General features: G+C 41.4%; 1 protein-coding gene across 2 annotated transcripts in view; it reads right to left on the bottom strand.

Annotated features, from left to right (window-relative positions):
- triqk (triple QxxK/R motif containing) overlaps nucleotides 1-16,489 on the bottom strand; it is an 82,101-nt gene that overhangs the window by 9,773 nt on the left and 55,839 nt on the right. The window contains exon 4 of one of the 2 annotated variants that reach the window (XM_041054082.1): nucleotides 9,410-9,665. The exons of the other annotated variant lie outside the window; for it this stretch is intronic. Within the exon in view, the coding sequence (XP_040910016.1) occupies nucleotides 9,585-9,665 (81 nt within the window). The 3' untranslated portion in view covers nucleotides 9,410-9,584. Of the gene's footprint in view, nucleotides 1-9,409; nucleotides 9,666-16,489 lie in introns of those variants that run through there. 2 annotated transcript variants of the gene reach the window in all.

The raw sequence follows: 16,489 nt of genomic DNA, 5'->3' as shown, positions 1-16,489 counted from the left end.
CTCCCTCTCTTTCACCCCCCTCCCCCTCCTCGATTTCTCTCGTGCCACCATCTATTATATGACAAGGGGCCAGTTCAGAGGCCGTATCAAAGCCCATCTGGGCTTGAAGTCTGTCTTTCTCTGCCTTCCAGTCATCCTCTGGAGTCAGCGTACAGCCGTCCATGACCGGCCCAGTGCGTGCTGCTCCCAGTCCCCTTGACTTAGGAGGGTTTCTGGGACTCCGAAAGCCTCAAGGTAGGTGGTTAGATAGAGCATGACCTGACTCCATGCTGGTCAGCTTCATTATAAAGCTGCTAATGGCGAAAAAAAAAAAAGGCAGTGATGCAGAGAGGGAAACTGCTTCATAAGGTCCATTTATATTTTCTAACTATAATACTTTTCTGCCTGAGCTGAAATATATCAACATACAGTACTTTATTATACTTATTTTGATTTTTGGTCTCTATCACCATTGACTTTATGATACATATGATGGCCATTAAAAAGCAAACAGTACCTATGTCCTATCTAAGACACAACCACTGTGATACATAATGGCTTTGCAGAAGAGGATTTAACATATACAGGAGAGTCTGATTGCTTTCATGTGTGAACATAGGTGTGTGATTATGTGCACATCTGTAATGTCAGCCATTCACTTATTCATATGGCTTTTTGGACCGCGATTTAAAATGAAAATGGATTGGATCGGGTATCAGTTTTGACAAATCTCCTCAAATGGGAGTAAGCAGCTGTGAGTCTATGAGGCAGAAAAATCCCAGAATGGCAATGTTTTCCATGTGGGAAGCAGACACTCAAGAGAGTATGCACATACACACTGAGGCATACTGACTATACACATATCTCTCACAACCTTTACACAGCATTCATTCTTGTCATTCTCCTCATATCCATCCCCCGATCAATATCTGGAACTTTTAAAGAATTACAAAAAATACAGATAAAAAAAAAAAAAAAGTCGAGATTTTTTTCCCACTCCATAATCAGATAGTTGGAGGTTGTCATCGATTAGACAGAGAGATAAGTATCACCATACTGTCTGGTTATTGTCTCTGTAACAACAACAAATAAAACTCTCACTCCTGTTTCTGTTTTAAATGTTTGTCACACAAACTACACTTTTGCTTGAAAATGACAACTCTTTCCTTGCAATCCCCGCATGAGTTCGTTTTACAGCAGCAATATAGGAATTATGGGATAGAGTCACCGTATGTCTTCCCGCATGCACACACTGACATGTTCTCTCTTAACGACCAACCACATTTTACTGTCTGGTGTGACAACATCACAATAGCCCTTGTCTTCTCCCTCTGAGCTCACACACACACATGCACACACATCATACACTTAATAAAATATTAACTAGATGCGTCTATTAGTGCTGCCAGCCCTGCTGAAATATAGCTGATGGATTTACAGTTTCACACAACTGCTCCAATGAAAGGGCCCATCATGCCCCCACCTTCCTTTGGTGCTTTTTTTTTCCTCAGTAGCCCCTCTGCGACCCTCCTCCAGCTGTTTAAAGTACAGCTCCATCTGAGGGAGAAGGGAGGCATGGAGGCCCATTTACTCCCCCCATGACCTTCAATTCCCTTGCCACAGACGTTCACATAAGCCCCCTCTGCTGTGCCAAATGTCTTCACCTGAAGCCTCGGCTAATATGCTGAAAGCTAATGGGCTCAGGAAAGATCGCAACAATAGTAAAACATGCCCTAGTAGCAGATGGATGATTCCACAATTTTCTAACACCCTCTACGCATTCTTATGTGGACTTCTTATATGGAGTATGGTCTTTCTGTGCTAAAAAGAACAGCCTTCTATGGACATCCTGTCTCATAATGCATTGACTTCTTTCTTCTTTTTTGTTTCTGTTGTTATTTCTTTGCCTTTCTTGTCACATTCATATCATTCCATTGAGTTTGACAGAATCACTGTTACCCTCATGCTTACACAACACAAACATATGACCTCTGTCAGCATGGGAAGAAATGCCAAAAGCAGACAGATGTCTGCTTTTGTGGAAATGACACAGAACAGCTACTTTCTCCTCATACCTATTCCCTTTTAAGGCTCTGGTGGCTGTGAGTAGTTCAGCTACATATAAATTCAGTGGGCTCCTCCTCCATTCTTGGTCCCGTTCTCAACCCGGGGCTCCTGGCAACATCCTTATTGATGACAAGACCATTCCTAGTTGGCTCGCAAGTGGTGGATGGAGTGAGTATAACTGATCATATGCATCTGTGACAAGAATAGTTTAGCGTGCCAGAGAAGCTGTAAAAGAGGCAGAAATCTGCGAGTGGAGACTCACCTAAACATAAATCCAAATCCTCACTCTTCTCCAAATGTCAACTCTAAATCTAAGTGAGCAGCTTCACCACTGAATCAATGTGCTATTTAAAAGAGAGCAGTTTTTGTCTGTCTTAATGTGATGAATAGTTTTAGCAACCTTAACTTGAACTCTTCGTGGAAATGACTCCACAGTAAGGGCATACACTTAAGTGAAAAGAAAAATTTCAGCTACTTCAAGTTGAGACTTCAGAGAGGAAAGGTACATGAATTTAACCACACATTACCTCATTCAAACACTTAACTGCAAGAGATCATACAAGAGAGCAACACAATGTCTTGACATCGCGGCTAAATCAAAACACTGTGAGACCTTTGAGTTGCCTTTGTGATCACAGTGGCTCTAAGATGTGGGAGTTACTTGTCAAATCAGACAGGTAGATAGGATGCTGACAGGCAGCAAGGTAAAGACGCAGGGGAGCATAGACCAGCAATTAGCGCAGATTGATTTAGGTTGAGGAGCCACCCACGTCCGTCTTGGCAGAAGCAAAGTCGGGGCCAGCAGCTGTGAGAAGCACCAGGTTAATTAGCGATGTGTAGCTCTGTTCGAGTGTGCGCACTGTGTGCTAATATAACTTTCCTCTCCCTCGTGGAGTGTATGTGACCAGATGTGTGCTAAATCACACACATTACTAATGCCATCCCCCTGCAGACCCACCCCACCCCCGCCACGGTTTCACATACATGAAAACACACGCAGACGCATGCACAAACACAGAGAAAGTAGCATCATTGGCAAACAGCTGGCTCCATAATGCTCCACCACTGGTTGATTAGAATGACTCAACCCCAGTGTCAGAAATGGGCCTGGATGTGCAGAGAGAGATGAGACACAAACATACACCAACCCTATAATCACAGATGTGTGCAAAAGAGTGTGTGTTCATCATTCTGACTCTCTTTCTCTCTGCAATGCCTGACTTCTCATCCTTGGCAATTAAAAGGTACCAATTGTGGTTGTCATTAATCAGCATGTCTGCATGGCAGTCTCCAATTCATATCTGTCAAATGCAATGGGCAGAAAGTAATAGGTCACCAATTATACACAGGGAGCCTTGTGAGGCTTTGGAGACAGTGGGTTTAAACAGAGCACACACTGAGTCACATGGAGACACATGCGCACACATGACTGAACAGACAAAAGTGCAACAATTGCGGAAACACACATAAAAGCACACACCTCACCAAGGAGCCACACACCTTCTATTTCTCCCCAGTGAGATGTTTGACAGGACCTGAGGTGAGGAGAGGGGGTGTGGGGGAGGCAGGAGGAGGGTGAGGCGAGGAGACGAGAGAGCGAGTGTTCCAAGTTCTTTAACAACAGAGCGGCAAAAATGAAACAAGATGTTTTCCCTTAACGGCCAAGCTCTTAGTGAAGTTTTAGCAGCTGTTGAACTGGAACCCCATAAGAATAGAAGCCACAAGAGAAACCGTCGCTGTTCTTCTGAAACCCACTCCTTGCTCAGTTCAGTGATAAAAGATTGTGAAAAAAAAATCCTTGACCCAGACGAGAACACAAATTGTCGTCCTCAGTTGAGGGAATGTCAAAGGTCAAAAACTCCTCTTGCTGGGATAAAAACACATTTAAAAAATTATGTTTGATTATTTGAAATCTCTTGTAAACTAATAAGACAACAATGTGACATGTTTTTGTTTTTGGATCACAAGCAAAACCATGTAGTAAGGCATGTAGAACACACACACACACTCATACAGTACAACACACTCTGATGTGATGCAACTCCCACATATGCGTTGAATTCAGCATGTGGGATGGAGAGCTGAATGATATAATTGCCACCAGATGTAACGGCCTGTCGAGCAGCAAGTTCTGGTTTCAAAATAAACAGGCTTTTATGACTCATAGCCTCATAGTGGTGACGGAGCTCCGGTTTCCCCTGTTGAAACACAAATAAATAATCAAGCGCACCCCCTCAACGTTCCACCATTACCATTTTGTTCTTGGCAAGCTGACATGGGGGAGTGTATGGTTCACATTAGCCTGAAAGGAAAGAGTGAAATGTTCATCCTTTTTCAATATGGATCTGTATATTGTTTTATTTTTTGGCATAATCTTGCAGACATACAAACACAAATCACACACACACACACACTCCTGCACACATCACTGGGCTGCACATCAACCTCAACAATATAAGGTTTCTGTTGTGTTTAGCTTTTTTCCAACACTTTTTCTTTTACATGCACATGTTCAACAGACTCCTTCTGTGTGCCATGCCTCTACCAAAACATATTAGATTTTTTTTATAAACTCCATGCTGCTCTACAAGTTAAGGAATATATCTTGTTATTTCAGTTTACAGTGCACAAATGAAAATGCAATAAAAATGCCAAAATTAAATATGTAACATACTCACACAGAGTATGTTACTGTGCAACAGTAAACACAGATTCAGCTATTTCCATAAACATTGCTCATGTATTCAAAATCACAGAAACCTAGACCAAGAATTAGATGAGAAGACGGATGCCTCTCTTATGTTTGTACATTAAATATGAGCATACAGCCAACAGTTAGCTTAGCTTAACACAAAGACAGGAATCAGGGGGAAACAGTTCACCAGCCTCTGCCAAAGGCAACCACCTCTAAAGCTCTCTAATTAACACATTATATCTCGTTTGTTTAATCAAAACAAAATCATGTAGAAAAAACACGCTGGAGTTTTGTGCTGGACTATTTTGTGGTTGAGTGCCACACCTGGAGTCATCGCCACGATGTTGCAAGACAAGATAACAAGCAGAGACTCCAGGGAATCACAACTTCTGAGAATAATCACAAAATGTGAACATGTTTATATCATCTCCTATACAGGTTAAAAAAATGGCTGCTGTAATTTAGCATTTGCACCACCTGCAGGCAATGAGAGTTTCAGCAATGTGGAACTGAATGCTGCTGGGATTGCTATTGGCTGATTCTGGTTTCAGGTGGTTTGTATCAATAAGATGACTGAGTGTCTTTGCTTAAATATCAAGGTTCCATTACTTTAAGGTATACACAGCCCATGAAATCACCATCTGTCTTCAGTTACAGTAACACAACTGGTCGCCAATTTATTATTGTATAACATTCATACTGTTAAGCAAACGCCAGTCCTTCCTTTTCATCCACCCCTCTCATCGCATATGCAATTATCCACTCAGTGTGCTGGGCCCGGTGTCAAACCTGCAGTACCAGGGACGTCACACACACATTATACCGTGTGTATTAGCAGTCAGTCCTTTTGGGGGAACGCTGGGGACCTTTTCTGTCTCCCCATGCCAGCAGGTAGAATTTTAATAATTGACGGCCAAATTACAGAGATTCTACGGAAAGCAGACAGGTTAATAGCCTGCGTAGAAGACAGGAGAAAGTGTGTGTGTGTGAGTGTGCGTATTGGAAAAGTATATGCGCTTTCAGCATGATGTGTGTGAAAGACTGAAGAAACATACAATGGATCTTTTGTATGTGCAGAAGAAGAAACTGCATTAAAAGACTACATAACATTCTTTACTTTTTAATGAAATAAACTCTACTCATTCTGTCCATTTAAAGAGAAAGAGCTGTGTCCCTTGATCTTGCTAATTGTGAGAGGTTAGTCATGCATTAAACTGATGAGCTGTGTGGGGGACCCATTTACCATTAATGCCTCTATGCATCTAAATGAGGAGATAAATTCTAATAAAGCAGTGACAAACATACTTTAAAATGGAGATGTGAAGATGAATTTTATGTAAAGGGAGAAACTAGTACTAGAAAAAAACGACTCTTTGGGCCTGTGTGTTCATATGCATTAACATTAATGTGTGTGTATACACCTATGAATGAAAGGTATCACTCATGGTTATATGTGTACAGTATAATGCAACCCTCGTGGCCAAACCACATTGATTATTCAAACCATCTTTTCTCTGTCTATAGAGGGTGGATTGAGTGCACATGCTCTTTTTCAACACACACCAGTTACACACACTTTCATCCAACTCCTGCTCAGTACAAACATCCTCCTGTCAGCCACTCAACAACTCCACAGCCCCAAATCCATATATTTTGCTTGCTTCTCTTGAAAGGTGCTAAATAAACACAATTCAGTTCCTTGCATTAGAACAGGATAAAAAAATATTAAAACAAATATCTCCTTTATCCTTGCAGTTTTATTATTCTTCAAATGTGAGAGAAAACATAAATTACACAAAAAGAGGACAAACATTAGTCTGCCCCAGTCTGGGAGGAAATCCAAACAAAACGATTTCTATGTTTTCTTCAAAAAAGACACACAAAACACCTTTTCTCTTGACCACAAAAGACTGTCATCATTATCAGTATTGACAGATTCCAAAACATGGCCACAAAAAAAAAAAATAACGATAGTCGCATCTACTTTCTATGCATTGGGTGAAATCCACAACACTGAGGCAGCATTTTCTATGCATGAGTAACAGCCAGGAAGCAATCTTTCTTGGTGTTGTCGATGCACGGTACTCAAAGGAGAGAAAATCATTCAGAGTGAGTTGAGACCAAAAAACAAGGCACTGGCTGAGCGTTGAAAATAAGTCTGAGCAACTTCAGGGGTTGGAAACAATAACAGTTTGACAGGAGGAACAGACATCACATCGCTTGTATTAATTGATGTGTTGGTGTTAAAAAATTGTAATGCAAATAAAAAATTGACAAATAGTTGGAGATGCGTTCTTACATTACATATTCTATTTCTTGTTCTGCTTACAGGGAAGATGTGTCCTTTGCAACTGGCTACCCTGTCACCCCCTCTCCAAGTCTACTCAGCTTGTAAATTGCTTCATTTTAGCCTTTTGACTGTAAAATGAAACATCTCAAATGAATCACCTCTTCATGAAAAAAGCTTGGTTTTGATTCTGACACATGCAATCACATTAAGAGTGCACTACTTTCCACTTGTTCAGTCCCCATTCAAGGCTGTCAATTTGGCAAATTTCAAAAGCCTGTTGATTTCAGCATAAGCAACGTTTCCCCCCTAAAACTGCCACTTATCTATCAAGCAGACCTAGAAAGTGGTTAAAAAAAAAAAAAAAAAAAACAACATGCAAGAAGATTCGCGTTCACACACAAAAACCACAGATCATTGCTTGTATAAAAGAACCAGCCACAACTGACAGAGAGTGTTAAAGAAATGAATTAGGACATGATGTAAAAAGTGTGCCAGTGGTGGAACTCACTTTTTCCTCAAATGTACTGAAGCCACTTATTCATCAAATACCTTCTTTTACCCTCTTAAAGTCAAGGCAATCTTTTCAAATGGACTGGTCCCGTGTGCTTTGTGGAACAAATGAAAATGTTATTCAGACCTTACTGTAAATGATGAAAGAGTGTGAATCACTTCTGGCTTAAAAAGGTGCAGTTCTGAAGGAGAAATCATTTTGAAAAGGAAATGGACTGTCCATCTTTTTTTTTTTTTAAAGGCAAATAACAAAACACAAAATAGGTTGGTTGGGGTTGTGAACATTAATTTGTTCGTCACCAAGAGGTAAATCTGTTGGGGGTAGGTTGATGAATGACTAATTAAGGTAAAGCTAACGTTTTGGTTATTCTGAAACATGTAAAATTTAAAAAACAAAACAAAAACATGAATTTGAACCTGTGAACTCAGGCTCAAGACTCATACACATACAGTTTACACATGTAAGATGGAGCTGGAAGGCCGACCTGTGGAACAGTGGCCTCTCGCATCATTACTTTAACCTTCCTGTCCCTCCATCCTACTCTCCTTCCCCACCTTCAATAGCTTCTTACCTTCCCACCTCTCCCTGCCTCCCCTCCTGTCCTCTCTCTGATACACAAACAGGACAACAGCTGGAAGCGGATTGCTTCATCCAGGCTTGGCTAACAACCAGCTTTCTCTCTCTCTGCTATTTTAAGCTCCTACCTCCTTTCCTCTCTGTTTCTCTCTCAATTTAGTAGAAAGCATAACAGGCACTGACAGATGTTGAATCCCCGCTTTACTCCTTATCCCCCTCTCTCTGTTTGACTCTCTCCTTTCCCCTTGCTCTCAGTTTTATTGGTGAAAATTTGTGCAACAGCCATTGACACAGATGTTGAATGTTGTTCGCAGGACCCAATTCTCTCTCCTCCTTTCACCCTCTCTTTCTCTCTCTCTCTCTCTCTCTCTCTCTCTCTCTCCCCCAGTCTGCACCTGTGCAGAGTCTGTGCCAAGCTCCTGTTGAGTCTAAATGGGAGGTCCAAACAGTCCTGGAGCTTAGCTCATGAAAGCAAATCTCCCATTATTATACACTGTATTATGGGCTGTCGCTGGGGCGGTCCTGTTTGGAGAGTGACCAGCAACTAAATGATGCGAGAGGTCATGAGAATGCAAAAGCACGTAAATACTCACACGTGCGTGCACACACTTACATCCATACACAGATGCACAGGCATAGTAGACTGTATAACTCTGGCCTGTAATTATGTCTAACAGATGTCTGTTTGTATGAATAAAGCTTCCAACTCTCCATACATGCTCATTGTCTTAAGTTTAATAAAAGCCTGCAGTGTTATTTGGGAACTATGAGTGTTGTCCATGTTATAGATCCAATCCCTTTATGCCTGTTTTGTACCCATTGCGCTGTTGTTTCCTATAATTAAACCCTAAAATTAATTAATGAATCTATTTATTAAATTTGAATGCCCCCATGACCTTTTCAGTTTCTCTATTGAGATATTTTAAGATTTCGTGAAAACACTCCATCTCAGAATTAACTACAAACACCTCCACCATCACAGGCAAAATGAGTTTCAGGTGTTTGACAGAAGGATTTTTTTAGGGTACTGATACACAGCTGCACATGTTTTAGAAGGAAGGAATAAGTTGTTGCTCTTCTTTTTCCTCTTTGACCAATGATTAAATCAGCTTGTTTTTCTTTGTTTATTTGTTTGTTTTTATTGTTTTTTCTTCTCAAATTCTTGGCAGGGCTTTAAAAATAAGCAAGTGTGACATTTGACATTAATATGTGTCTGTCAGGTTAAATGGAATATTTCAGAATGACAGTGAAAAGATGTGACAACAGATAAGTCTGGTGATACATCAAACACAATTCTGCAGAGATACACTTAAAGGATAGGTTCACCATTTTTCAGATTTGTTTTAAAAGTTGCCCAAAATCAGACTTGAAAAATTGTGACTCTATCCTTTAAAAAACACTCAGTACCTTCACGAAAAGAGTGTCACTTTTTGAGACTTGTCCTCTATTAAACAGATTTTCATAGATCAGTATTTCTGATTTTCTTTATGTATGGCTGATGGTTGCCATTGTCTCTTGCAGGTGGTGGTTGCATCATGTGTCAAACTCTAAAATAAACAACAGATGGAAGTTAGGAAGAAAATTATCCATGGAGAAAAAGAGGATAGGTAGGAGGGATGGTACAAGTTGAGGATGAAAATGAGAAGAAATGTAGTGTGTGTGTGTGTGTGTGTGTGTGTGTGTGTGTGTGTGTGTGTGTGTGTGTGTGTGTGTGTGTGTGTGTGTGTGTGTCTACACCAAGGGAGAAGAGATTGGGGAGAGAGAGGGAGGAAAGGATGGAGAGGAGCGAGATAGCTGAAAATGAGTGTGAAACAGATCGGAGGCTGTGTGCAGAAGCAGCAGATGGACTGGGGAGCAGCAGAGCGAGGCGGAGGAACACAGCCTTTGTTCTCCCTGCTGTCTGACTGCCTCCTTGTTTTTGTCTGTCTGCATGTCTGCCTACCTTTCTGTCTGCCTGCCTGTCGGTTTGTTTGGAAATGTTTGAACACTCACCAATACGTTCCTGCTCTCCTCGTGTCATTTCTTCTCTCCTTTCCTCCTCTCTCAGTTACTCAAACTTGCCAACTCTCCCATGTCTTCACTTCTTCTCTCTCCTTGTCATCTCTCCTTTCTCCTGTCTTTAGTCCTCACCCATCTATTTTTCTTTTTCTGCCAATTCCATTACACTTTTCCTCACTTTACTTCTATCTCACATTCCCTCTATTCTCTCTTACTTTGACCTCCAAAGTACCTTTTGTAATTTCCCCCTTTTCTTTCATTCTTTCTTACAAAAAACAGTCCCTCTGTCCTCATCTGTCCTCCTACCTCCACAGTATCTCCTTGGAGACCTTGTAGACCAACTATCCCTCCCTCTTTTCCTCTGTTTCTCTCTCCCTTTCTCTCAGTTCCCTTCCTCTCTCATAGCCCAGATGTTATGGCACATGCCATTACACCTACACACCATTACTCCTAATATCTCACTGGGGTGAAGGTATGTACGTGGCGGAGCTCATCTGTGACATTTCCTCTCGACACACAAACACAAACAGACACACACACACAGTTGTGCACGTGCAGAGTAGATTGAAGGGGCAGAGGTACCACACACACCAAACCATGCAAACTCACAATGTCCGGGAAAACCAAAGGAGATTTAATTTCAAGCCTTGATTTTAATTCAGCCACTGTCTCATTTGAGGCTTTTCTTCATCTAACGTTCATCTGAATAAATTCTCATATTTCAAGATGAAACTTTGCAAATTCATGGATATCTCAAATAGTCGATCATGTGGCAAACAATGTGAATGTGATCGTTGCATGCATACTTCAAAGACACAGTTATGTGTTTATGTAAGTATGACTCTGTATGAGTGAGTTACCTCCAAAGTGCCATGCCATGAACAAAGGATTAGGAGCAGACTCTGTGTGTGTGTGTGTGTGTGTGTGTGTGTGTGACTGCACACATAACCCTATATCCTCAGGGCTGAGTGATGCCTAGCCTCCATTCTCTCACCATCCATCTCTTGCTGTGTGTGCATGTGAGTGTATGTACACGCGTGCGCACTGATGCTATCATCATATTAACATAGATGACAATCTGGCGCGAAGGTGCTGATCAAAGATAAATTTCCCTCCCTGGCTCGCCTCCCGTTAATTACGCCATCTGTGTAGGAACGTAGCGTCCCGAGTGTGGGGGAGGCCGATCCGTCAAACGTTCCCGCTCTCCGGCGCCGACAGGAATTCACCAGAGACTGATCGCCTCCAACCCTCTGATAGGTTATGCACACATGGCCGCGAAGGGCACACACATTCAGTGCTCAGTAACATATAGTATATACACACATACACACACATCCCTCACTACAACTGTTTTTGTGCTGTAAACCTTCAAATCCATCTCTCACACACACGCAAAAACACTGATACATGCATACACACAACTCTTTGCTCACTTCTCACCACCAATCAAACACATTTCAACACCTCGAATACAGCATTTAACTCAAATCTCTATGACACATTGCCATTTGGTGAGTGTCTAGCGAGTTTAAATCTTTAAGTTGCACTTGGTTTATCTGGAGGTCAGCAGGGGAGCACCAACAACTCAAGCGATGTACATGAAGTAAGAAAGCTCCAGCACAGTTATTGGGCTGTAACATAGCCAATTTGGAATGGCAAACAATGTTTCGTAAAAAACGTCCTGCACAGATTACAACCTTTAACATAAAGAGGACGTATAAATATACAGTTGCCACATATAACATATGTGGCAACTGTGTTCTACCTAAGCAAAATGTTCACTATGAACCAAATATAATACAACATCCACAACAGCAACTAAAGCACAGAAGACTTTTTTATAATGAAATCACACTGAGATCAAGGAATCAGAGTCAAAAGTAAAAAAAAAACAAACAAAAAAAACTTTGCATTGTTTTGCATCAACTTTATAAAATATTTAACCAAAACTGTCATCTTTCCTTAACAGCACAAGGGACACAGATTACAAACACTGGTCTGAAGCTTTCATAGTTATTCTTTAATTATTATTATTATTGTGCTTAGGCGATGCATGTAAACATCCTTGCATACACTACGAATTGTATTATGGGTAACCTTAAGATGCAAAAGAGGACTGAAACTTATCAAATCTTACCAACCTGGCTGGCTGATTCAAGTCCAGTTGTGTAGAGGGTTTGAAAAAAATCTATGCAGCATGAGATCAAATTAGTAAAGTACAAGCAGTTTAGTGAGGATAGGTTGAACCATGCAATACAACTACACCCATATACTTCATTATATTCATTTGTATTCAATATGAGAGTAATCCCATCAGTGGCTAACAAGGTAATTGTATTACTGGTTACACAAGGGTAACATGGAACTCCATTCCCAATAGGTTGGTTACTAAGTGGTTTAATTGACAGATATACATCTGCTGAACACAAAGGAGCCTCAAAAAGAGGACTGTCCTCACTGTGGAACATCACATGGTCATCTCAGAGATGCAAATAAAACACAGAAAACTAGTTATTATTCAGAATATGACTAATCATCCACCAGTATCAGTAAAACAGTATAGCTGTGCCAAGAGGAACTTCCTTCCTCCAGAGAAAGGGTCAAACAGAGGCAGAGAGGGATCGGTGCCCCGTGCCCCATGCTCGTGCCAGATGTGTGAGGTGTGCTTTATGAGGGGGCGCTTGGCACAAAAAGGCAGGGAGACGGAGAGGCACACGCCATTAATCTCCTTCCTCTGGGATGCATGGATTCCACGATGCTTTAAGAGTCCTCTAACCCCCCTTTCCTCAACCCTTCTATCCTTATCGCCTCCGCTCTCCCATCATTCCATCAATCCTCCCATCTGTTACGCTGTAAACCAGAGACTTTTTTTATTCCTCTACACTTTTCTAAATGAAATCAGCTTCCATGCATTCATTTCACTCACTCCATCACTTACTCACCCATCCATCCATCCATCCATCCGTCCATCCATCACTTAATCTAATTTTGCTCCAGTCCCCCTCAGAATCTCTCATTTTTTCCTCTTCTCCTCGTCTAGCTCTCCCACCAGTCAAATGAAGCACAGCTGTGCAGCCATTTCACGGGGGGTCGCACTGATCACACCATTACGATTATTGACTACATCAAGCAAAGATGGTGGGGGAGGGGGGAGGGCACAGTGCTGTGTGATCGATAGTCCCTTTAGGAGATAGAAGAAGATGAAAGAGCAGACTTAAGATTTAACACATCAGTAGTTTAGAGTTAGGTGTCTTAGAGGGGGCAAATAAACACACACATACACCTCATTCTGTGAACACTAAAAAAGCACACATGTATCTAAAAGTGAGAACCAATGAGAACCAATCTTTTTTGCATATATTTCCTGTTTTTGATGTCTCTGTACTGTAAAATTTATTTGACTTTACCCTTTGAATTAAGGGGTCAGACAAACCAAATCAGCTTTAACCATCAAAGATGTAACTAACCTGCAAACTGTAAAGAATGTTTACATCTTCACTGAGTAATTAACTATCACATCTACCACCTACTGGTGTCCTTAGAGACGTTATTGAACCAACCAAAACTTTAGTCGTTTGTGTGCAGGGGCCTTTAAACATGAGCAAGAAACATTGATGTGCGCTCTACTCCCCGTTGAAGCATTTGATTCACACAAGAATCAAGGTCATTAAAATTTCAAAGACTTCAAAGCAATACAGTCTTAAGTACCGCTTAAATTGACCAATAGGAGAAAAAAAAATGAGTTGGGCATCTAAAAAAATTCTCTTTCATCCCTTCAATCATTTTCATATGATAAACCTATTGAGGGAAGGGGAAAAGCTACAAAGCAAACACAACCAGAGTGCTCTGGGAAGGCAAAGTATATCAGGAGTGTAAGTTCTGTTCACTGATGTGTTTTTCAAAGTGAATGAGCCGTGACTCTTTCTTAAATCAGTTTCTATCACTTTTTGCTTAATTTTACAGTTCCTTTGTTGACTGGTATATTTGTGGTAATTTCAAGTCAATCTTTGCTGTTGCCAAATATGTCAAGATAAACCTCTTTATGTGTTTGGGTTTTTAGCTTTTGTGAGTCGTGGTGTTTTCAGTCCTCCTTGTTGCATTTGTCTTTATGATTATGGTGCACTCTCGGGTCCCCAGGCCCCACTGATGAGCGCCAGGCTCTCCCAAGATCCTCCTGGAGCTTTCCCAGATGGCCTGCAGAACTCCTACCCATCTCTGGACTGGCATCGCTGCCAGGCCCACGCTCACTTGCAGGGCACGCAGACTGGGGACTTGGCCCATCATTCTCTCCAAGGACAAAAGAGGTAACTTTTGGAGGTCACGTAAGTGCTGTTGGACCAGCCGTACTTTTACTTAACAGTGGCTTTAAATTAGTAATTTTCAAAGATTTGGAAAGATGTAGAAAAATCTGGAAATGTTACATTTTAAGCATTTATTAGGTTACGTTGTGCTCTGTAGAATAAGATCACTGTCCCACATCAATAAGTCAAGCCATGCCTGAAATTACACTAGGGTCAGGGACAACAATGCAGACTGTGGAGTTCCCGCAGGCTTGTAATGTTCTTACTGTGACTTTTCAGGTCAGAGAAATGAAGATCAGTTAGTGTGGAGATGTAAACACTAGCAATACTCAGACAGTGGATCAGTAGATATCTGAGAGAGTATGAATTATATATTTTGGAGAGGCCAAAAATCAATAAGGACCCATTGTTTGCACTGCAACATTTTCTGTTAGCACCAAGTGAGTTGATCTCTTTTCGATTTTCAAAACAAGTTTACATCTAGAGCCTGTGAAACATAGCCACTATGGATGGTGGGAAAATTTACTGAGAGCTAAAGAGAGAGATAAAATCATTTATTTCCAATATGTTATTGTGAGAAGAACAGTATTATAAATCAAAAGTTGAACTCAGTTTTTAAAGCCATTGTTAACTGCAATTCAAGACGATTTTGTTTGCCTTTTAAATAAATTAATTTGGGAGTAAATGCTAGAGAGCTGCCATATGGTTAAATGTGCACAATTGTAAGTTTGAGGCACATCTGCTGTAAAGTCCCTCCCGATACCAAGGTGACATTCAGTAGTCACCTGTCTTGACTCCTGAATTTGCATTAACTCGTCGTGCCTCTACAATCCATGCAATGTGTGTCTTTGGAAACTTTTTCAGTGGAGCTCTCTCTCTCTCTCTCTCTCTCTCTCTCTCTCTCTCTCTCTCTCTCTCTCTCTCTCTCTCTCTTTTTTTTTTTTTTTTATCCGAACTCCAAATGTGGTGTCAGGAGAAAATGGGGGGAGATGAAGACAGGGAACAGAATTAAATGATACGGAAATTAGAGTAGGCGTAAATGACTCGGTGAGGGTGAAGGACGGAATAAATTGGATTGGACTGATTCTGGAGCCAGCAGATAAAATCCAGCAGGGATAAAAGAGGACCATCTACACTGTCACGTGGAATAAGATGTGTGTGTGTGTGTACACACAACCAAAATTCATTCATTTGTACATTATGAATAGATTCCCTCCACTTGCTGCCTCTTTCTGTCTATATTTCTCTCTCTCTTTCTCACACACACACACACACACACACAAGAATGCCTTAACAACTTGGCATGTTGGTGACCTTGCTGTCCTGGACACTTTTCCTGTTGTTGTTTTCCTGTTAACGTGGAGTTTTGAAAGCAGTGCATGCATTGGTGTGTGTGTGTGTGTGTGTGGTAGTAAGGTTAAGTGTGGATGTTGCAGGATGTTTTGAAATGATGAACGGCAATTCCTGCATGATGCCAGCTCTGAGAACCTGGCTGCCCTCCCATTTGCTGCAGCGGGAGAGGTTGGCGTATTAAGCCAGGCTTGCTCCTGTCGCACCTGTTAGAGCCTCTACCCACCATTTGTCTTTCCTAGTGTGTGTCTCCCTCTCTAGAAGTTGTGTTTATCCCCAAGGCACAACGTGCCCAAACAGTAAGAAGAAGATGGGTAAGAAAGGGAAAAAACATAAGGGTAAGTTAAGAGGGAATATGATAGGAGGAACCATAGGAAAGAGAGAACATATAAGGAAAAAGAAAAGAAAACACAACAAAAAAGAGAATGAAAGAGAGCCACAGAGGGGTCCAGATCAAGACAGCTACTGGAGAAGCATCCAGGGACACACTCAAAGGCAAGCCCTGAGGGGACTAGAGAGAGAGAGAGAGAGAGGAAGACAGATAGTGTGTGAGGGGGTGAATAATCCTTTTCCTCCAGAGAACCTATAGAGCTCCTGACTGCAGACAAAGGGAATGACTTCTACCCATGCAACCAAAATGGTTGTTCAGTCAATTGCTGATAGCAAAGAGAGAAAGACGGACTGTGTCTGTGTGTGTCCCCTGCCCCGTGCATGTGCCAGAT

Source organism: Toxotes jaculatrix, chromosome 13 (assembly GCF_017976425.1).
Source record: "Toxotes jaculatrix isolate fToxJac2 chromosome 13, fToxJac2.pri, whole genome shotgun sequence".
In the NCBI taxonomy this organism is placed as follows: Eukaryota; Metazoa; Chordata; class Actinopteri; family Toxotidae; genus Toxotes; species Toxotes jaculatrix.
Note: the sequence above shows the minus strand (reverse complement) of the source record. Positions and strands in the feature narration are given on the sequence as shown.